Here is a 24,408-nt window from a genome sequence, read left to right as displayed (position 1 = left end):
GCTGGAGTACAGTGGCATGATCTTGGCTCACTACAGCCTCCACCTCCTGGGTTTAAGAGATTCTCCTGCCTCAGCCTCCTCAGCAGCTGGGATTACAGGCATCTGCCACCATGCCTGGCTAATTTTTGTATTTTTAGTAGAGATGGGGTGTCACCATGTTGTCCAACTTGGTCTTGAACTCCTGGTTTCAAGTGATTTCTCCCCGCATGGCCTCCCAAAGTGCTGGGATTACAGGTGTGAGACACTGTGCCTTGCAGATGCCAGTTTTAACTGAGAGATTAGTTAGTGAAGCAGCTTAACGTTAACTGACTATAGTATTACTGGCTTATTAGCATGGATTTTGGTTGGGATTGACTTCGAGAAGACTCTAGTTATTTGAAACTGAAAGGGGAAAAGGTGATTTGAACTCTAAGTAGGACTTATTAAATGTATATTTTTTCTGTGTTTTTATAGGTTTTTTTTTTAAAGCTTTTAAAAGTAATATGTAGTTGATATTTGAGTGACATCATGGAATAAATTGTATTCTTCTAATTACTGTATTTTTCAAAATACGGGATTTTTTTTCTTTTGTTTCTTTGAGATGGAGTTTTGCTCTTTTTGCCCAGGCTGGAGTGCAATGGTGTGATCTTGACTCACTGCAACCTCTGTCTCCCGGGTTCAAGCAATTCTCCTGCCTCAGCCTCCTGAGTAGCTGGGATTACAGGCGGCCACCACCATGCTGGGCTAATTTTTGTATTTTTAGTAGAGATGGGGTTTCACCATGTTGGCCAGGCTAGTCTCGAACTCCTGACTTTAGGTGATCCACCTGCCTCAGCCTCCCAAAGTGCTGGGATTACAGGCATGAGCTACTATGCCTAGCCTAAAAATATGTTTTATTTTCTCTTGAGAGAAGCAGCTAAAGTCAAATAAGGCTGACACAGTTTTAATAAGATTCTAGAGAATATTTGCATTTATAACTGCTAATATCACTAAGAATGAAATTTCTTAGTAATAGAAATTGAAACGTATCAGATTTCAATGGATTGAATCAGATGTGCTAACCTTTTTCTAATGTTAGTACTATAAATTTTCTCTGCTACAGTGAAGCACTAAATTGGTAATATCCAAAATAAACTGATTTTAGTTAGGTGTTATATTCATACATCAAGTTAATTTCATTTTTTTATTATTTTGATCTGGTCATTCACCCTTTGATAAGAAAACTGTCTTCAAAGTGTGAGTTACTCCAGAACCAGGTAATACAGAGAAAGGATCTTGATTTAATACATGTTAAAGTGGCTTCAGGTGAATTTTTTAAGGTGCAAATATTATATTCAGAGATAATAGGTCTTTCAAACTATATATATGTGTGTGTATATATATGTGTGTGTGTGTGTGTGTGTGTGTGTGTGTGTGTATATATTTTTTTTTTTTTTTAATTTTTTATTTTTATTTTTGAGATGGAATTTTGTTCTTGTTGCCCAGGCTGGAGTGCAGTGGCACAATCTCGGCTCACTGCAATCTCCATCTCCCAGGTTCAAGCCATTCTCCTTCCAGTAGCTGGGATTAACAGGCATGCACCACCATGCCCGGCTAATCTTGTGTTTTTATTATAGATGGGGTTTCTCCATGTTGGTTGGGCTGGTTCTGAACTCCCGACCTCAGGTGATCCACCTGCCTTGGCCTCCCAAAGTGCCGGAAAAACGAATTTGTTAACATATAGATAATAGAAAAAAGATCCATTTGGTTTATCAATGTAGTCAGAGTTGTAGCCTTTGTTTTGTTTGGCGTAATGCTAATTTGTATGTGATACATATATCTTTTAATCAAAATCAGTATTCTAAATCCTGAGTTGTGGGGCTAGATGTGATGGCTCACCCCTGTAATATAGCATTGACAGGCTGAGGAGGGTGGATCACTTGAGGTCAAGAGTTCAAGATCAGCCTGGCCAACAAGGTGAAACCCCGTCTCTACTAAAAAATACAAAAATTAGCCGAGCATGGTAGCTTGTGCCTGTAATCCCAGCTACTCGGGAGGCTGAGGCAGGAGAATCACTTGAACCCAGGAGGTAGAAGTTGCAATGAGCCAAGATCATGCCACTGCACTCCAGCCTGGATGACAGATTGAGATTTCTTCTCAAACAAACAAACCCGGAGGTGTATGTAGTACCCTTACAAAGGAAAAAAAAACAAATCTCAGTGACCCTCCAGAGTTTATTTAAAATAGTTATTTGAATCACCACATGTTTGAGAAAGCTGTATATATTAGATTTTTTGTTTTTATTAAATACATTCAGAATGCCCACAGAGATAAATCTAGAAAATACAAATTCACATTAACCGAAACACAATGCCACGTTTCTTAATTGCTCATGGTGTACATTTTACTAACCAGTACAAGATTGGTTCATTGAGCTCAGTTTACTTTCACCAGCAATACTACCCTGTGCCTTGTGTTCATTCAGGTCTTTCACCCCTTTTTTTCTATTCAAAACAATATAGCTAACTATGAGTCATTTAGGTTTTATATAGATGTATATTAAATCTGTCTTGAGGATTATAGTAATACCACCTGGTGCTAAATTAATCCAAAACAAAACTACAGACTGGCTACTGGAATTGTGTGGCTGATCTTGGCTGTAGTTTGGTCAACATTGGCTGGAGGTTGTATCCTGTCTCCACTACTTAGATGCATCACATTGTGACAGAATTCTTTCCGTCTTTGTGTATTTCGTCTACCACCTCATAGGGTTATTGTGTGAGAATGAAATGAAGTAATACATATAAAACACTTAGAAATGGGCCTGGCAAATAGTAAATACTCAAATGTTAGAAGCTGTATATATGCATCATATTATAAATGGTAAATCCATTGGATTACAATGTGTGTTGTTTTTAGGTTATTAAAATGAAAAGACAAAAGTTGAAAGCTGTTATAAGGAACTTGCAAAAGCCTGACATTATAGACTGCTGGAGACTTTACATGACTGTAGAGACTATATAGACCACAGGTCAGCAAACTATAACCAGCTTTGACCTAATTTTATAAATAAAACTTTATTAGAACACAGCCATACCCATTTATTTATGTATTGCTTGTGGCTATTTTTGCATTACAGTGGCAAGTTGAGTAGTTGTGGGAGACCCAATGGCCTACAAAGCCTAGAGTATTTACTGTCAGGCCCTTTGCATGAAAGTGTGCCTACTCCTGGAGCTCTGTATGACTGTTGAGAATGTTTCAGTCCCTAGGTCCCTCTAGATCTCAATTTGAGAAATGATTACCTGTGGCCTTCATAAGAAAGGTGCATATCTGAATTACCTGTGATGATTAAAAAATAAAACCGGATACCTTGGCTGTATGTCACACCAACTAATTTAAAATCTTTGGGAATTGGGTTTTAAAAGGACAAGTATAATTTATAAAAATTCCCAAAGAATGCTGATGCTTCTCCCTGCTGACTACTGGATGATATTCTTCCTGGTAATATAGTTTAAAGCTTTTTAAAAAGGAAAGTCTAAGAGATTGCTTCAGAATGAAGTAATGATGGGCCCTTTTAAACCAGTGAGGCTCCAATTTGAATGTGAATGTAGTTTCCGCTTCACTGGTTTAAGAGATTAGTGTGGCCTAAATAAATGCATGGTGTTGGTTAAACTTTCTTTTCACATATATTACTAATCCTGAAACTAGCTGTCCGTCTTTCTGACTGCCTCTTATATGATGGCAGTGACTGGTAAGCGTGGAGAATAAAAGATTTCATGTTTCTTTTTTTACTTCGAGATTAGTGGGTGAAGAGGGTACTGAGAAAGTTCTTTCTGTATTGCTGTAGGAAAACTGGCTCTAGAAAAGGGATAGGAGGGACTAGTAGATAGGGATTTAAACCGAACTTTTCCATAATTATACAGTAAAAATATAAAAATACTGGGATCTTTCATTGCTCATAAGCTTATTCTATCTTGGAAGTAATTCCTATGTTTAATAAAAGAACTTATATAAGAAGAGGCCTACAATGAATCAATATTTAAAACTGTAATATCTTGAATAGGAAAATTAGCTTTGAAACATTTTATAATCATTATTAATTTTTATCAAATTTAGAATGAATTGTCTGTTGTAGAAAACGAGGTTACTATGGTTAAGATTGACTATTTTCTTTTTTCTTTCTCTAATAAATGAAGGCATTTCAGTAGAACCATGGAGGAACTGGTTCATGACCTTGTCTCAGCATTGGAAGAGAGCTCAGAGCAAGCTCGAGGTGGATTTGCTGAAACAGGAGACCATTCTCGAAGTATATCTTGCCCTCTGAAACGCCAGGCAAGGAAAAGGAGAGGGAGAAAACGGAGGTCATATAACGTGCATCACCCTTGGGAGACTGGTCACTGCTTAAGTGAAGGCTCTGATTCTAGTTTAGAAGAACCAAGCAAGGACTATAGAGAGAATCACAATAATAATAAAAAAGATCACAGTGACTCTGATGACCAAATGTTAGTAGCAAAGCGCAGGCCATCATCAAACTTAAATAATAATGTTCGAGGGAAAAGACCTTTATGGCACGAGTCTGATTTTGCTGTGGACAATGTTGGGAACAGAACGCTGCGCAGGAGGAGAAAGGTAAAACGCATGGCAGTCGATCTCCCACAGGACATCTCTAACAAACGGACAATGACCCAGCCACCTGAAGGCTGTAGAGATCAGGACATGGACAGTGATAGAGCTTACCAGTATCAAGAATTTACCAAGAACAAAGTCAAAAAAAGGAAGTTGAAAATAATCAGACAAGGACCAAAAATCCAAGATGAAGGAGTAGTTTTAGAAAGTGAGGAAACGAACCAGGCCAATAAGGACAAAATGGAATGTGAGGAGCAAAAAGTCTCAGATGAGCTCATGAGTGAAAGGTGACTTTTATATTCTCTAAATATAAAAATATTTATCTCCAGTGTTTGTGGTTGAATGTTTTATATTTTAATTAATTCTATTTAAAAATAATTATAAATTATAATGATAGTGATATTACTGTTTATGGTTATTTTCCTTATAATTTATGATGCTGAGCATAAAGCAAAATTGCTTATTTGATTTACACAAAGTCTTTTGATTGTATTATAATGACTTTTCAGCTACAAAGAGAAAAGGAAATGGATTTTCGGGGGGAAAGAATGTGCTTTTGAATAACAGCACGTTTGTAACTCAGAATTGGATATATAATTATTTATATGTTTAATTATAGAGCTTTCGCTTTTGGTGCTTTTTAGAGTGTCACAATTCATTAGTCTATTCTGATTCTTGAGAATCAAAAGTTTATACCTCTTCAACATGTATGTGGCTTGATATTATAAAGAATCTGTAGCTTGCTAGGAATTCTGATCACTTATGAATTGTAAAACCCAATTTATAGTCTACAAAAACCTGGTTTTGTCATTAGAAAAATAGAAAAACAGTGATCCTGTGGCAGTTAGTCTAATCTGTCTGTTCTAGGAAGCAGGTATACTACAGTGATAAATGTTAAGTACTATCTTGACAGCATCAAAAGGTAAGTGATCATTTTTCTTTTATACCGAAGTGATAAAGTGATGCTACTTGCAAGAAATTAGAATGTATTAACACTTTATCCTTTTAGGCATGGGTCTGCAAAACCAAATGCTGAACTATGAGCCAGAAAAAAAACCAGTTTGTAAATATGGTCTGGTCTGGGGGAAAGAGTATTTGATTTTTAATTTGTAGGGCTGGGATCTTTTTTTTTTTTTTTTTTTTTTGAGACGGAGACTTGCTCTGTTTCCCAGGCTGGAGTGCAGTGATGTGATCTCAGCTCACTGCAACCTCCACTTCCTGAGTTCAATTGATTCTTCTGCCTCAGTGTCCTTTGTAGCTGGGATTACAAGTGTGCACCACCACACCTGGCTTATCTTTTTGTATTTTTAGTAGAGATGGGGTTTACCATGTTGGCCAGGCTGACCTCAAACTCCTGACCTCAAATGATCCACCTGCTTTGGCCTCCCAAGGGCTAGGATCATTGTAATTATGTGGATTGTAGTGAGCTATCAACCTTTTTTTTTTTTGTTATTTGTTTGTTTGTTGTTTTCTGTTTGTTTGTAAATGTGAGTGGGACCTGATAAAAGTTTATGGAATTATCCTTTTATTTGACATGGTTTGCTAGTTATATACTTTTTCTGAAGAAGTAAAAATTACTTATATTAAAAAAATTTGGCTGAGTGTTGTGGCTCACACCTTTAATCCCAGCACTTTGGTAGGCTGAGGCGAGTGGATCACCTGATGTCAGGAGTTTGAGACAAGCCTAACCAATATGGTGAAACTCCGTCTCTACTAAAATACAAAAATTAGCCAGGCGTGGTGGTGTGCACCTGTAGTCCCAGCTACTGTGGAGGCTGAGACAGGAGAATCACTTGAACCTGGGAGGTGGAGTTGAAGTGAGCCGAGATCGTGCCATTGCAACAGAGCAAGACTCCATCTCAAAAAAAAAAAAAAAAAAAAAAAAGAAAAGTTTCCAGAAGACTTTGAAAAGACAAGACATGGTATATGTCTTTCTGGCAAGAAAATTGCCATTTTTATATGAAAATAAGTATTTGTTTTGTGACTTAGGACCACTTAACCTTGCTTGAAAGTGATTGTCTGCTTCAATTACCAGGAGGGAGAGTGTATGACAACAGATATAACATACTCAATTCTGTATTATTCACAATTAGATTACCTGCTTTTTGAGTTGATTGTGCAAGCCTCTCCCCCCCCCCCCCTTTTTTTTTTTCCTGCTTTTATTGAACTGCTTTTTTATAGGACATGTAACTGGTAACGGAAATTAGATCAAACTCCCATTTTTCATTTCTTTTTATGGTAAAAAGTATTTGAGGCCAGGCAAGGTGGCTCATGCCTGTAATCCCAGCACCTTAGAAGGCCTGGACTAATAATGGAGCCTCTGTCCTTAACAGCTGCATAGTGTGGAATAGCCAACAAGCAAATGGTGAAAATGAAATGTGCTGAGTGGAAAGTACTAGTGAGGGAAGACTTCTTAAAGGAGCTGTGCTTTAAAGCAAGTACTAAGACTTCTTCAGGAATTGAAGGAGTCAAGAGAGGGAAATGGCATTCATAGGTAGAGAAGGAACAGCTTGTGCAAAGGCATGAATTGTGAAATGAAAGTGGTCTGTTTGGGGAAGAAATAAAATGCGATCAGAATTACAGCAAAAAAGCATTTTTCGAAGGTCTGTGCCATGGCAAATAGTTTGGATTTTATCATAGTCAATGGGATCAGTGAAGAATTTTTAAAAGTGAAGAAACTCAAGTTGATTTACATTTTACCAAGATAGTGTGATCTTTACAGCTGTATTTTGTTTACCTTTGCCCTCCAGTCGGTTCTTAAGTGGGAGATGAATTATGACTATGATAGCAGAGGGAAATAAGTATTTGAGACCAATTTTAATAATTCAAATCAATGGGAAGTTGACTGACTCTATTTGGGAGGCTGAATGAGAAAGATGACTACTGAAAATATAGGAAATGAGCAAATTGGAGTAAGTGATTGGCATTAGTGTACATATATTTGTTCATCCAGAATGTATGGAATATATTCTCATCCAAACACAGTAGTGTTATAAAATTCACTCCAAAAAGGTGGATCTCCAAAGAAAGGGTGTAATGACTGTCAGCTGCTGAAAATAAAAAGCCTTGCTTCTATTTAAGTTTTTTTTTTTTCAGATTTACTGAACATAGAAACACATACATAATGTACATGGAGCTACTTTAGATATCAATGAGGTGAAATGTAAATAAAGGAACATGTTATATACATATATGCCAGAGTACCTCAAAGTAGGACAAGGATCATTAAGGACTAAGAACTGGAGGAGAGGGTTATTCTGATTTCCTTATGCCTTTAAGAGAGAGGGCAGGTGAAGAGGGAAGAGAGTGGAGATAGGCATACCACTGAGAAAAGAACATAAACAAAAGGACCAGAGATGGAAATGAGAAGAATTTAGATGGAGGCCTATCCATAGAAAGTCTTGAAATCGAAATTTAATTCAGCAAGTGTTGAGGAAGTAATTTTCAATTTTTAAATAGAAGACTGTCCTATTAGGTACACATGTGTATATATGTGTGTGTGCATACTTTATCAACTACTTTCTTTGGAATAGATGTAAATTTACAGAAAAGTGGTAAAGATAGTTCAGAGAGTTCATGTATATCACATTTCCATATACCCCAAATCCACTTTCCCTTATTGCTAATATCCTATATTACCATAGTTCATCTCTCACAATTAATGAAACAAAAATTGATACATTTGTAAGTAAAGTTCATAGTTTATTAGAATTTCCTTTGCTTTTAATGTCCTTTTTCTGTATCAGAATATCACATTATTTTAGTCATCTTGTTTTATTTTGAAAAGATGAACCTGGGTATATGTAGAATAGATTAGAGTAAATCTGAATTCAGATTAGGAGATCAAGGTCCATAAAAAATAGCACTTCAATTCATAATGCTTTGTCTGTAAATCTGAACTCTGAAAAGCTATGAAAAACAAATTCGTTTGTGGCCAGATTTAATTTGACTCGCACTTAAAGTGGTTATTCTTTCGTTTAATTGAAAAAATATATTAATATGTTTAATGGAGTACTATCCCAGATTCCTCTGAGGCTGTTTAGAATATACCTTGCTAAAATTTGAATAATTCAGAATTTTAAATAAATTTGCCTCAAGGGTTTTAGAAAAGGAATTGTGACCTGAGGTATATGAGGCCCTTCATTTGAGTTGTGTTAATGGGGGCACACAGGAAAAAGGAAAGTATCAGTAATAGTTTAGACAGCAAAATGTCAGCAAGATAAAGATTGTGAAGTGATTTTAATAATCTCACACTATGGTGCATAGAAGAGCACATACATTTGTAAATAAGAAAATTTGGTTGTGATGCTCTTAGAAAATATTTTTTTCAACATAAGGAGCGTCATACATGCAGCTAATTTGGAAGAAAGCTAGAAAGAGGTCTAAATTCAGAACTCCTTGGAAAAAATGTGCCTCTTAAAAATTCCTATATTCTTCATTAATATTTAGCTTTTAAAAAAATGGAACAAGAACTGAAATTATATTCAGAAAATGTATGTGGATTTAACTCATCTATAATTTTAATCCTAAACTTCTCAATTTAGATACTTTAAAACAAGTTAGGATGACTTTTTAAAAAATAAGATTATGTAGTTCTACATATTAATGGAATAAGTATTTTAATTTAAAAAAAGGGATGATTTCCTGATTGGCTAAAATTAAGAATTACAATAAAAATGAAATACATGAGAATTTTCAAAGAACATCACTCAATTTTCTTTAAAAGCTAAGCCTCTCATTTTATGACCTTGTTCTCCTGGTATTTTAAACTAATCATATAAGCATTACTTCTATTAGAACTAATAGTAACAGTTTGTTTATGTTATTGAAATATCTGCTGTTTCTTTTATTTGTATGTTAAATTTGACTCTGGGCCCTCTGTGGGAGCAGTGAGAACCTGTGTTATTTTTGGACACTCCTTCCTTAATATTTGTAACATTTATTTTTTTTTTTTTGCTCAAAAGTGACCTTAACTTCGATAATGGATTATCACTGTTTTAAACTTTTTTCTTCTTTGCAAACTAATAGAGTTGTTGTGAATTCTTAAGTAATGTCTTTTTCAGAATATTTGCAAATGTGGTTATGGAAAGTAATCTCATCCTAGTCCCTTGTATTTCATGTGCTGAAGAAAGGCTTAGCCTGCTTTTGATTGAAACTTTCCCATTTTATTGAGCAGTGGTGTTCCAGGCTCAAGCTGAATTGCATGGCATAAGAAAGGAGCAGTGAGCATTTGATGAAAGCACGTAATAAAATGCATCAATTGTGTCAGCACCTCGTTGCAGTCACATCTGGCTTACTGTCAGGGTCCCATTAGATTCCTGTGGTTTTATGTGCCAAAAATAATATGCTCTGTAGTTAATGGAAACAGGATATTTGCAGTTTGATTAAAAAAAATCGTCTTATTTTCTTTCAGATCTTTGTCAGGCTTAAGTTCCATCTCTGAGCTGCCATGTCTCTTTAAAATTTTACGACTGAAAGATCAATTGTTCTTTTGATCTGTTTCTTTCTTTTTCGTTATTACAGTGATTCCAGCAGTCTCAGCAGCACTGATGCTGGATTGTTTACCAATGATGAGGGAAGACAAGGTACTGAAACGATATTTTTTTTCTCTCTTTGGAAAAACTTCTTCATTCTAAAATTGTGTTTATTACTGGTTACTTCATAAGTTGATGACTGCAATCCGTTTACCTTACACACATTACTTAGTGGACTAGGATTTAGTATTGTAGCTGGTTTTTTATATGCTGTGGAAGGTGTCCTGTCTTCATGACCTAAAGTAATTGATTATTTCCAAAAGCTAGTATGTGGAGCTAATAATATTAAGGGAGGATTATCTTGTTTGAGAAAGCTTTACGTACCTTTTTGATTTTCTCTCATTTAGCAAGTTTGAAAGAAAGTGGTTCTCATTCTCTACCTAATTCCAAATGTACTTAAAACTGTTTAAGCATTCATAAAGGTGGATTTGCAAGTCATTTGTCATTTTTAGTCAGCTGTGACATTTATTCATTCTATCCAGTTTGTAAGTAATTAGATGATTTTTATGAATCCAATAATGTAAACTGTTAAACAGAAATGTCTTGCAGCGTATATGTTTTCCATCTTGAAACTTCTGGAAGCTTCCGTCTTTAACATGGCAGTATTTTGAAGCTATGAAAAATAAGAAAACCTTCATGAGGGGACAGGATTAATCCTTAATAGGATTAATTTCATTTAGTCACATCTGCTCTTGGTTGTTTCCCTTTTTATACTCCATACAAATCATGCAATTAATACATACAAATACCTATCACAAATGTTCTCTTTCTTTCTTAAGAACACATTGGAGGAAGACAGTAAGTTACAAGTGAAAAAAGCTGATATAAATTTTAAATTATAAATTTATTTAATGATGTAATAAAACAGGAAAAAGTAATTGCTGCCTACACTTTTTCCCTTAGGGTTCATCCTCTTGGTAGCACAATAAATGTAAATGAAGTGATCATTCTTTTTTGCCTATGTGTAAATTATTTGTCCTAGATAAATAGATACCTACCTATTTGAAAGACCATAGACTTTTAAGTCGAGACTTTGCTTTATACGTTAGATGCTGGGGCTAAATGGGAGGGTGAACTACCTTGATAATATACTTAAATTATCATTAAAATACAGGTCTTTACTCAAGATTGTATTATAAATGTTGATACTGGTAATGAAATGAAATGAAAAAAAGTAAAAAAAACAACTTTGACAAGCCTGTCAATCTTGGATAAGCATGGAAGGGCTTAGAATGTTACGCTAGCATTTATTGTAAACTTACTGTATTTCACATTGCTAAGTGCTTTTCTTGCCTTTAAGTTCTTAATTAATTCTTAAAAAACCCTTTGATATTCCAATTTTTTAAGATGAAGTTACTGATGCTAATAGAGTTGAAGTAACTTTCCTGATATTAGAGAACACAGGAATTCTAATTGGTCTGTCTGACTTCACAGGAAGTTCTTATTCAGTGACTATTTGATTTCCGTATTGAAGAATAAAGTTGTGTATCACATCAAAAATATAATAATTTTATTTTTCTATAATAATGTTGGAATTCAGATATATGGTAGTCAGTTTCAAGTGAGGACTGGTTTTTTCTTATTCTTAAACCCAGTCTGTTTACTTTTAATGGAAAGCTCAGTAAAAGTACTGATCTCTAAGTGCTGTTGTGTTTTTCGAAAAATTATTATTATTATTTTTTTTTTTTTGAGACGGAGTTTCGCTCTTGTTACCCAGGCTGGAGTGCAATGGCGCGATCTCGGCTCACCGCAGCCTCTGCCTCCCGGGTTCAGGCAATTCTCCTGCCTCAGCCTCCTGAGTAGCTGGGATTACAGGCATGTGCCACCATGCCCAGCTAATTTTTTGTATTTTTTTTTTTTTAGTAGAGACGGGGTTTCACCATGTTGACCAGGATGGTCTTGATCTCTTGACCTCATGATCCACCTGCCTCGGCCTCCCTAAGTGCTGGGATTACAGGCTTGAGCCACCGCGCCCGGCCAAAAAAAATATTTTTTAAATTAATTTCCCAGTAGAAATAAGCTCTAGTGACTCTAGTTTTTGAAATGCCTTTAAGTTTCCATTCCGTCTTAGTTGAAATGTAGCTATTTCTCATAAAATTATTTTCAACTGAAGCTTAAGAGTATTTTCAGTTTTCCTTTAAATATGTTTGTTGTAAGAGATTTTAGAAATCAGAAATATCTTTCTCTAAAGAAAAGAAGTTATGACAATTATCATGACTGTCTTAGAAACCAGAGTTAGTAGTGGCTTTTTATAATCAAGGGGAGGATACTTTAATGAATCTTAGATCATCTTCAAAATGCTATTTGTTTCTTTCTGTTTTTCTTTTCTTTTCTCATTCTCTTTTTTTGTTTTTAAGACAAGGTCTTGCCCTGTCATCCAGGCTGGAGTGCCATGGTGCGATCATAGCTCATTGTAACCTCAAACTGCTGGTCTCAAGGGGTCCTCCTGCCTTAGACTCCTGTAGCTAGGACCACAGGTGCATGTCAACATGCCCGGCTAATTTCTAATCTTTTTGTAGAAACAGGGTCTCACTATCTTGCCCAGGTTGATCTGGAACTCCTGATCTCAAGTGATCCTCCCACTTTGGCCTCTCAAATCACTGAGATTACACCCATGGGCCACCATGCCTGGCCTGTCTCTCTTTCTCTTAAAAGCCATCCGTCTTTTGTATTTTTGTCTCTTTATACAGCTCTTCATAACAACTTTTTCTTCAAAAAACAAAATACTGATTCTTACTGATGACACATTTAAAACTGAATTTTCAATTGATCATTCATTGTTCCATGGTTACACTCACGTATGTTCCCAAAAGTCAGAATTACTGGATAGTGCTGGACAAAAACATCTCGTTTATTCAATATAGTTTCTTCATAAACTCTAAGGTATTGTCACTTTTCATTTAAAATCAACTTTTTCAAAACTATTTCTTAATGAGCTTAATTGGATTAATTTCATTTAGTCACATCTGTTCATGATTGTTTCCCCTTTTACACTCCATACAAATCATGAAATTAAGCTAATTATTTACCCATATCAGCTGCAAAGCAAGGGTTCCACAGTTTTAATATTTTTAATTCTCGGGAGCAGATTAAGGTTTTTTCTTAATGTGGAAGGGTTAGTAACTTAAGTGGATTTTCCAATAGATTTTGCCAAAGGATTAACCAGTTTATTATCGTTTTTCATATTTTAAAATTGGTTTTAAAACATAATATTTTACGTTTTTGTTGATGGCAGCTCTTAACAGTCTTAAGAGAACATTTCTTAAGTGAAGCTGTGTTCTAAAATAAAAAGTTTTCCTTATAGATTATGTATGCAGTTGTCAAAACATAGGATCCCCGATTTAAATTTTAGGTAAATAACACACAATTTTTTAGAACAAGTATTTCCCATGCAGTACTTAGACGTACTTACACTAAAAATTTAGTTCAAGTACTATATACTTATAGTAAAAGTTAGTCATTGATCTTAATTTCAAATTTAACTGCCATCTTGTATTTTTACTACCTGACAACACTAATTGTGTAACTGGATGATAAAACTGAATCTTTGGTGGTGGGGGTTTCTTGTATTTGCACAGGTGATGATGAACAGAGTGACTGGTTCTACGAAAAGGAATCGGGTGGAGCATGTGGTATCACTGGAGTTGTGCCCTGGTGGGAAAAGGAAGATCCTACTGAGCTAGACAAAAATTTACCAGATCCTGTCTTTGAAAGTATCTTAACTGGTTCTTTTCCTCTTATGTCGCATCCAAGCAGAAGAGGTCAGTAGCTCTGGCTCCTGGGTAGATACAATGGGTTTAAGGTCCATCTAGGAATATTCATTAAAAGAGGAGAAGATAAAGTGGAAATTAGAGAATGTAAATACAAGACGCTGGAAAGAAACATATTGGCCGCTAATACAGCTACCACATTTATCATGCTTTCAAATTAGTAGGAAAATTGACTTGCTTTCTCGCTAGGCTCATGGAGAAAATGTTGAAATTATAGGAATGTGAATTGGGACAAAAGAAATGGCCTGGATATTTATTACTGTAGTGTTTAAACACTGGATAGTTAAGTGCTGACTGCATTAGTACTTTACTAGGCATTGCTTCAATTTTTTTTAAGTGTGAGTTTTGCATTTTCCCCAGTAATATTCATGGCATTCACCGCCACCACCAACTTGCTTTTCATTCTCTTTTGATAGATCATCTTCTATGCTCCAGCGATCATAGAATCTTCTAAATTGAGTACTTTGATTTTCCAGGTTTCCAAGCTAGACTCAGTCGCCTTCATGGAATGTCTTCAAAGAATATTAAAAAATCTGGAGGGACTCCAACTTCAATGGTAGGCATACTTTTTTTGTGTAATTGTCATGTTTGGAAATGTTTCCATTTCTATGGAATAAAAAGCCACATCCTCATCCTTTATTCATATTCTAATGTTATACTTAAAAATAATCCATTTTTTTGTAGGCTACAAACTGGACCAGTGAGATTCCCCTATAAACCAAATCTTCTAATGCTAATAAATTAGTTACGTTTTGAACATCTGGGGAATGACATTCGAGGGAACCTGGCTCCTGTCCTCTTCCCTGGAGGAATATCACTGAAGTGAGAGCCTCTTTGATGAAAAGATGGGGCTGTTTTTGCTGGAGGACTGGTATTCTTCCTTTTAGTCAGAAGTGAACCTGACTGGGGAGGCTTTCTAGGCATTTAGGTTGGCCCAGGGTGGATAGAAACTACTGTACATTTTATATATTTTTCTCTTTTATGATTTTTTTTACATTGAATCTATTTATGTATACTTGCTTTGCCAAAATGCTAACAAAGCTAGAAATTTAAAACTTCCCAGTCTAACAAGTATTCCTTAATGTTTATATTGTGACTGATTAAGAATTAATTTTTACATATCTGACTGTTGTAAATAAAAATCATGATGCATCGACATTTATGGTTCATTTTTAGAGAAGCCTTATATAACCAGCATTATTTAAAATACTTGCATTTTACTCAGGGTATTTTAACAAGGGCTATGATGAGTAGTAGGTAAGGTTGATAATCTTTGCTGGAGCTTGTATTTTGTTCAGCTTACTTTCTACTTGGGTAATCTGCTCTGTATTGCAAACTTATTGTATTTTATAGTATAGTTTTCATTGTACTGCAAAAATCATCCTCGTTCTAAATTAGCCACAGTGATAACTCGTCTGCACTAGTAGAATCATTTACTTTTTAAATTATCTGCTTTGTCTGATACCTGAAACACATCAAAATTATTATTTTGGTTTAGAGCTTAATGAAACATGTGAAAGCTGGTATTTTTAACAAATACTGTGTGATTCTGAATCATATCGTCATGTTTAAAAGTGAGAGCTGCTTGTACATCTTTAGAATGGCAGACCATATGTGTCACTGTGAGTGTCAGAATACTTGCATGAGCTCATTTTCACCAAGCGGGGGGAAATGTAATGTTTCTATTGATGGTATAATTTAGACACTATAATAAGTTCAGACCATTTGAGTTCTTCAAAATGGTTATATTAAAATGATATTTTTATTAAGCTTCAATAATGAAAAACAATGTGATTTAATATGTGTATTTTTATATTATTGTATGGATTAATTGTTAATTCAGCATTTAACTTAAATATGATTGGGAAGGAAACTTCAAGTTGCCACTGCCTTTACCTAAAGTTCTTAAAGTCTGAAATATTTCAGCAAATGCATTAAGCTGGAATGTGTGACATCTCCTTTTAGACTGCTCATCTAATTTGGAGAGATTAAAAATGATAAAATGCAACTTTGAGTCTCTTTGCCTTTGCATATTTAAAGTGATATTTAAAGGTACAATAGTGTGGTGTTGGTAATTGTAAGTAAGCTTTTCTGTGCTATGTCTTTGGAGTGAAAATTCATGTTTTTTTTCTGAATTACATTAATGCTTTTGTTTTATTTTGTATGATTGTCTTTTAGATCTGAATAAGTCACTTTAAAACCTTGGCCTATGAACTTTGCCTTATCAATCATGAATCTAGATGAATGCTATCTAGTTCTTGGTTCAGTTTTACCTATTTTTATTTTTGGTTCACTGCTTGGTTGAGCATTGCTGGGATTTGTAGCCCATTTTCTAGGCTTATTGCAATCTCACTGTGGTATTTTATAGAAGCTATTACAACTGATAGGCTAGCTTCATGGTATTGATGATACATGGCTTAACCATACTAAAAGCTGCCTTCCCTGTCTAAATTGTAAAAAGGTGATTAAGTTTCCACTTGATGGAGATATACTATATATGTGTGTTTATCATGGAACTAGTGCATTAGGCCATAAACTGTTTTTCTGGTCTATGTTTTTTGTATTTAAAATTTTACTGAAGACAATAGACTCCTTCGGGTTTTCTTTCTTTCAACCCTGAATTGTCCTTGTTTGGATTTTTAAGTACTGTAATTTTTTTTTTTTTTTTCAATAAAATCTCTGACTTGGGCAAGAAAGGTAAGAGTTCCAATTTGTGCTGATATTTCTCTGATTTCCTTTGCTGAGTTTTTGTTGTTGCTCTTGCTTATGTTATTTATATTATATATAACTGTAATATCTAGTTTTAAAAATCGTAATCTCACAAAACAGTCATCTTTACACAGTACTCATGACATCTGGTAGTAAGAAGTGAAATTTAATTGCCTTAGACTTTCACACTGGAAAGCCAGATTGCTTTTAAGAGAGATTAATTTTCTGAGCAAAGTCAAACACATGGAGTTGCAACCTATTAAACAGAATGCCAACAAAGTATTTCTTAAGCAAATGAGTGATGACTGCACAAATATAATGATGTAATATCTTTGAAGGAAATGACAGAAGGACAATCTTTTACTAAAATATCAATCTAAACATTTTTTGGGGGGAAACTTTTCAGTTGTATTACAGTTGATTCTCACTATCTGCCGTTCTTGTATTCTATAAATTTGCTGTAAACATTGAATTCAAGAATACTGAAGCATGGCTCCTAAGGGAAAGACAGAGTTAGGTTCCTGAGAGCCTCTGGTCACAACATTTTCACCAACTGATCAGTAGATAACCTTGTCTTGTGTGTGTTTGTGTTTAAAGACATTTAGTATATATTGTTGACGTATTAATATTGAACTCATGGCCGATAGCACTATAACTTACTTCTGAACAAAGATTATCTATTAAATATTTTCTCTATAAGGCACATCCGAGTCTTCTTGCACTTAGAAGCAGGAGACAGCACTTGTCAGCACTCTACTTGGGGCTATTTAAAACAGAATAATCACCCACAAAAATCACAGAAATGCAAACACATTCTGGTACTAATTTAGATTACAAAAAAGACACGTGTTTACAGTATGATAGCTTAAACAATTAGGAAGAAAGTCACTTCGTTAACCTCTGTTAGGAATGCACATGTGTATCAGGTAACTCACATCACATTTTTCACTGCTCTGCACATGTCACTGAATGACTACAAAAGTCAGAAATTATGAGTATTAATTTTGGGGTTACAAATAAATTTTAGCAAGTAGGCAGACTTGCAAATGTGGAATCCACAATGGGAAGGAGATTGACTCTATTTAGTTTTATAGAGAGCAAACTGGTATTGTAGAAAATTTATAGATTTTGAAGTCAGATCTTTGTGAATCCACACTCTTTTTAGTTGTAGTTACATTTGAACCTCCTTCCCTCCTTTTGTTAAACACTGACAATGATTGCTTTTGCATAAGTGTTGTCAGGTTTTTAAAATGAGATTATGTATACATAATATGGGCCCAGCACTATCTCTGGTGCATAATATATATGAAATAAATGATAGTTAACGATTGTTAGATATATTAAACACTATAGCTGGGACTTAGAGAACATTTGTATCATGAGTCAAAGTGTAGAATTTTGGACCTTAAACTTTTCTGGTTTTTCTTTTTTCTTTGTCTTTTTGTTTTGAAACGGGTCTCACTCTGTCGCCCAGGCTGGAGTGCAGTGGCACAATCAAGGCTCACCGCAGCCTCGACCTCCCAGGCTCAAGCGATGCTCCTACTTCAGCCTCCCTAGTAGCAGTGTCTACAGCCATTTGCAAACATGTCTGGCTAATTTTTATATTTTTAGTAGAGATGGGTTTTGCCATGTTGTGGAAGCTGGTCTCAGACTCCTGGGCTCAGGCGATCCTCCCTCCTCAGCCTCCCAAAGTGTTGGGATTACAGGCGTGAGCCACCACAACTGGCCTGTTCATATTTTATACACAATTTGCCTTTACATTTAATATTTAAAGTGCTTTATATGGCATTCTTTTATGTTTCTTTTATACCTTATTTATATTTGAGCTGGCCTCTGTCTTTAATCTGATCTGTGAACCATAGTTGCAAATAAATTTTAGATTGACAGCCAATCCACTAAATCTTAAAACTTAATTGCAAACTGAGAAACTGTTCTAAACTCTTACCCTGATCACAGAGCACATAGACCTTCTCCCCCCATCATTTAAGCTATTCATTTCTACAATGAATAGCTACAAATAGTCTAATAGGTATTCCTGAACCTATACTGTTCGGGAGATTTGGGTCCTGATCTACTTGATCTACCTGATTTTTAAAATTAATTATGCTCATATGCATGCAAACAGAGTCCTGAGATTTTTGTGCTGAAAGGAATTACTATTGCTGTCCTAGTAAAGTACCAATTTGTTAAAACCCAACTAACTAGCATCTCTTATTCCCCACTTTTAGGAGAATGAAGCAAATGATAATTAATTTCAAGGGATATTCAGCCCAAATCTCTTATATTTCCATAATTTGTGCATTAAGCTTAATTTAGAATAATATTTCTCAGAATAACGATGCCAGAATCTGTTTTGGGATATACTACCTATAAAGTGCATCCAAGTAACCTTACTTAAGCATCACATTCCAGTTAGCTAAGATATATCCTATTCGTATGCATCCTAAAAAGTCAGTGTTTTTTGTAGGTCAGAGCTTTTTAAAATTCTTTTTTGATTTGAATTAATGGTCTTTCAACAGGTGTTACATTGGTCTACTGAAAATTAGCATTCAAACTGTGTAGTCTTTTGAAAGATCAGGAAATAAATGACTCAGCTTAAAATACAGTTGTTGGAAGACAGCATGAATATTACATAGAAATTTTATGTAAGAGTTATAGGAATTTAGAAGTGTTAGAATTACCTCAGTTTACTTTTCTGTATGGTTGGAAGAAGAATACTTTGCTGCTGGTATTGGTGGTTATTCTGCCAAAGAAAATGAATCTGATTTAATTGACTTTTTATTTATATATGTTTATCAAGTTCAAAAATCTGAAAAAAAATGTGGATATTAGCTCTTAATCCAATTTATCATGCTGTACAAATAAGCATACTGTTTACATTCACTGTACAAAAACCCTGAACACAATAATTTGTATTTGTTCAGAATCTTGAGTCAGTTCATTCTATAGGAGAAAAAGAATATTGTATGTATTTTCTTCTGTGAAGTCATAGAAAATGAGGATTACATGAGTGGCATTTTGTTAATGATAATCATACTGTAATGATTTACTCTGTATGTCTTGCTCAACTTTTATTGTTTCTTAGGAAACTAGAGTAGGAATATTTAGTCTACTTTATAGCCTTTTACAACAGTAGGGCCATTTAATTATTATTATTATTTTTTGAGACGGAATCTTGCTCAGTTCCCCAGGCTGGAGTGTAGTGGCACAATCTCGGCTCACTGCAACCTCTGCCTCCCAGGGTCAAGTGATTCTTCTGCCTCAGCCTCCCCAGTAGCTCGGACTACAGGCACCCACCACCACCACCCTCGACTAATTTTTGTATTTTTAGGAGAGATGGGATTTCACCATGTTGGCTAGGGTGGTCTCGAACTCCTGACCCCAGGTGATCTACTGGCCCCAGCCTCCCAAAGTGCCGAGATTACAGGCGTGAGCCACTACACTCAGCCAGAGGGGCCATTTAAAATGAAGTTGATTTACATAAGGGAACTTCATAGTCTAAGAGAAAGGAAAACTTTTATGATAGAAAGCAAATCTAAAATGATTTTAAAAAATACACACAGCCTATGTCCTCAATTGTAATTTGACCATGACTAATTACCTAACAATTTTTGAGTGGAATTTACTAGAGAAATGCTTTATTTTAACCCCAGTGAACTGATATATGTTTATATCCTTAAGGCATTTGGGGGTGCTTTGGAGAATACAAGAAGAAAGTGTTTTTGAACTGTTGTTATATTTTAAATATATATCATGTATAATCTAGGAGTATAGGTGTGAGCCACTATGCCCAGCCAGAAACTGACCCTTTTTTAAATAACTTATTTTGAGATAAATTGATTCTGTATCTTAGAAAAGTACAACATAATAGAACTATAATAAATATTTCTTTTACAAAATACATTTTAATACTGTCTCTTTTATTTAAAAATTCTCTATTTTGGGCTGGGACATGGTGGCTAACACCTATAATCACAGCACTTTGGGAGGCTAAGGCAGACGGATCACCTAAGGTCAGGAGTTTGAGACTGGCCTGGCCAACATGATGAAACCCCATCTCTACTAAAAATACAAACATTAGCCGGGCATTGTGACATGTGCCTATAATCTCAGCTACTCGGGGGGCCGAGGGAGGAAAATCGCTTGAATTTGAGTGGTGGAGGTTACAGTGAGCTGAGATCATGCCACTGCACTCCAGCCTGGGTGACAGAATGAGACTCTGTCTCAAAAAAAAAAAAAAAAAAAGAAAAATTCTCTATTTTGGTATCATTTACAACTATATATTCTATATCATAGAAATTTAATATCTGTAATTATTTTAAAATATGATTTGAATAATTTTTCATTCAGTTCTATAAAATGGTATCTGTTTATTTTGGTATTCTTTTATTATGCTTTATTAAAAGAGCAGATATTTACAAATTTAAATAGTACAGATGCAGTATATTTATTCAGTCAGCAGTATTTTAATGTTCATTATATTCTCCATATTTAGTCTTAGAAACCCTTTAGGAAAAATTGTATAAACTGATGTTCAATCTTGGTATTTCAATGTTACCAAAGTTGTCAACATCTATTTTTCATGTATTTAAAATATTGGTTCTTGCTTCTATGATAACTTAGTCTTTGAATTGGCTTGACTTTATAGACGTCATTGTCATTTGGGTTTGTGATACTTTGGAAATCTGGAACCTTGCAAAGTGAATGTGAGTAATTTAGTAATTATAACAGACACAGTGATGCTTACTATGTGCCAGACACTTTTCTACGTGATATTTTCATATATATATTTTTTCATTAATTTAATCTTATTAACTTATCTATAATATTCATTAATGTCTACAACTTAAACAGTTTATTACATGTTCCTCCTTTGACAAGCCAAAATTAATACAATTTGGAAGTGTTTCATTTTTCTGTCATGTTGCTAATATTAATAAATATAAATAAATTTTCTTCCTTAAGTAGTCTTCATTTCCTGGTTACGAAATGCCTGGTTACAAAGTGTGAGTTATTTTTGAAATACTCTCAGGCACTCTGTATCTCGAATGGCAAGCACAATCAAGATGTGTGCCATAATAAAAATGATAATGAAATGTTTTACTGCCTCTGTCAGATGAATCACTGGAACCCAATCCTCCGTTTCCATCCTTTCTTCCCTTTGTATATTTCTCAGGTAGTCCATAGTACCTTCTTGCTGATCTAGTTCTAGCACCTTCTGGTCTGCTTGCTTGCTCTGTCTTCTCCCTGCCTGCCCTCTACGGTCCCTCATCATCTCTCCAACCTGTTTTACAATGTGCCTCATAGCTGTCACATTGCTATTTTAGTTCAGCTGTGATGATATCCTATGTATTTCTTACATTCCTTTCCCCTCCTTTCTCAATAACTTAGCAAAGCTCTGGGAAAATCTCTTAAAGGAGGATGATCTTTTTAGCTGGGACTTCTAGAATGAATTAGAGCTTACTATCTGATTCGGGGAAGGAAATCGGCAGACAGAAAGGCATGGTCAAGGATTAACTTCGTAACAGCATGGAATATTCAGAAAACTGTGAATCCAGAATTACTGAAGTATAAGATATGCTTGTATGGAGTGATATATAGTAGCAGGGAGGGTTGGGCTGAATATGTGGGCAGGGTTTAGATCCTTATGGATGTTGTGGTCCATGGGAATGCATGTGAACCCATGTAATCTCCAAGGGGCTAAAAATTACCAGATTTGTTTTTTAAAAGGTTACATGGGCAGTAGTATGGAGATTACATTAGGTAATTACAAGTTAAGACTGTATCAGGAGGCTAAGATCCATGCCTGTTCCACAGTAGGTAGGATCCATGGATGAGACTGAACCCTTACATTTTTACTGGACCTGATATTCTGATCAACTCTTGCATGGCATCCACTCGTTTAACAAAGATTTTTGATACTAGGTAATGCCAGTATCAAATACCGCTGGGCCTCGGGTGTTAGTGATGAACAAGTTAGATAGGATCTCTTTGGAGCTTACATTTTAATGAATGAAAATAAACCAGCCAGAGGTTGGGAGGAGAATAAGGAAATAAAAATGGACATGGAGAAAATTAAGCAGGGTAAGTGTTAGAGAATTATAGAATATGAAGTTGATTGGAGAGAATATGATTTGCAGGCTGAAATTTTTAGCAAATCTAGTGCCATTCTTCTTATTGTCCTTATAACAGTTGGGGAAAGGAGCAAGGGTGTACATTATTCATACCTGTTCATTCAAGAAGTTGGGTTAGGTTTTAGTCATCTCTCCTGATTCCTGATCAGATTGCCCAAGCTTTTAAATGTCACTATGGATAGGCCTGGGAATGGCAAAAAAGTCACTTTTGTTTACCAGGTACAGCTTTACTACTAATGCTTCTGAATTTTTTTTGCCTTTATGTTTTTTTAATCGAGGCAGTAATAATTATACATATTTGTGGGGTGATGTGATATTTTGAAACACATGCAATATGTTATAAATCAGATTAATTAGGATATCCATAACCTCAAACATTTATTGTTTCTTTGTAACTTTTGAATAATTTTTTTAAAGAAAGTTTGCAGATGCTAAATATTTATATAGTATTTTGGACGTTCCCTTTAGATTTCATTATAATGTATGTCCTGAAATTTAATATGTAAGAACTTTGCTGCGGAGGTTACCAGTTTACTCTTCTGTTTTCATGGCAACTTAAATATTAAGCGGTACAACTAGCCTTTTTATTACATTTTAAAAAATGCATGAAATACCATGCTTTCTGCTTTTTATTTTTCTCACTTTAGTATTTGCGTACAAATTCTTAAGTCATTTCTTTATTAGTAAAGAAATGATTTATTTCAGATTTACATTTTTGATTTTGAGATATATTTATAATCTATAGACTTTTTAATGAATCTCTTGAATTTGCAAATGTGAGGTTTTCTAAAAATACTTCTTAGACTATGATTATCGTTTAAAAACTTTTCTTCTCTTTTATGCCCTAAGAAACCTTTGAAATATGTTTTTAAATGCTCTTTCAAAATTAAGGCTGCTGATTGGTAACCATTTGACTTCACAGATGAAGACACAACACCTTTTTGTGGTTGTCTGTTAAAATGGTGATGACATTGCTGGAGTCCCCATTATTATTATTTTTTTAAAAATCAAAATCAGGGAAACAAATGCTGCAAACATTTTACTTTCTAGGAAGCTTCTACTTTCTTTTTCTGCCCTTTTTGTTGCTGATAGAATTATTCTGATGGTCTATAAAATTCAATTTTCTAATTTCCCTTCAGATATGTCATATATCTAGTATCAGAAAAGTTCAAAATCAGTGATGGGTAGAACACTTCCAAATAATAGTTAGCAAGCACTTTCTATATGGAAGTCACCTGCAAGTCCTCCAACTAAAGGTCAATTTGAAGAACTGAAAGTTCATAATGAAATCATATAGATAGAAATTTTCTTTACTATAGTTAGAGAATGCCAACCAGATATTTGTTGACTGACATCCAGGAAAGGGGATTCTAAGAATCCAGAGATGCCAACAGGTATTTATGTATGTTTTAAGCCAATAAAACTTGTAAAATTTTTGTTGTTGTTGAATCCCAATTACCTGAAACACTGACCAGTACTTAATGGGGCAATTTGATGGTTTTCTTGTGTTTGTGTTTTTGTTTTGTTTTGTTTTTGCATACCAAAGGAGTAATGACTTGTGCCATTAATCTTCCTCTTAGAACTTCATATTTAAATCTCATATTTCGTCATTTACAGTTTACCATTGAAGTATCACAGGTCCATACAATTCTGAACTTGCAGAAGTGCTTACCTTTA

The 24,408-nt window shown here is 34.8% G+C and overlaps 1 protein-coding gene across 3 annotated transcripts in view; it reads left to right on the top strand.

Moving 5' to 3' along the window:
- GPATCH2 (G-patch domain containing 2) overlaps positions 1-24,408 on the top strand; it is a 198,000-nt gene that overhangs the window by 7,445 nt on the left and 166,147 nt on the right. Inside the window, exons 2-6 of one of the 3 annotated variants that reach the window (XM_032289248.1) lie at positions 4,155-4,871; positions 10,108-10,169; positions 13,697-13,879; positions 14,365-14,444; positions 14,573-16,589. In XM_032289248.1, coding sequence (XP_032145139.1) covers positions 4,155-4,871; positions 10,108-10,169; positions 13,697-13,879; positions 14,365-14,444; positions 14,573-14,605 — 1,075 coding nt within the window. In that variant the 3' untranslated portion in view covers positions 14,606-16,589. Of the gene's footprint in view, positions 1-4,154; positions 4,872-10,107; positions 10,170-13,696; positions 13,880-14,364; positions 14,445-14,572; positions 16,590-24,408 lie in introns of those variants that run through there. The other 2 variants (XM_032289246.1, XM_032289247.1) reach the window with 2 other exon arrangements.

Source organism: Sapajus apella, unplaced genomic scaffold, assembly GCF_009761245.1.
Source record: "Sapajus apella isolate SASKATOON/1434 unplaced genomic scaffold, GSC_monkey_1.0 scaffold22, whole genome shotgun sequence".
NCBI classification, from domain to species: domain Eukaryota; kingdom Metazoa; phylum Chordata; class Mammalia; order Primates; family Cebidae; genus Sapajus; species Sapajus apella.
Note: the sequence above shows the minus strand (reverse complement) of the source record. Positions and strands in the feature narration are given on the sequence as shown.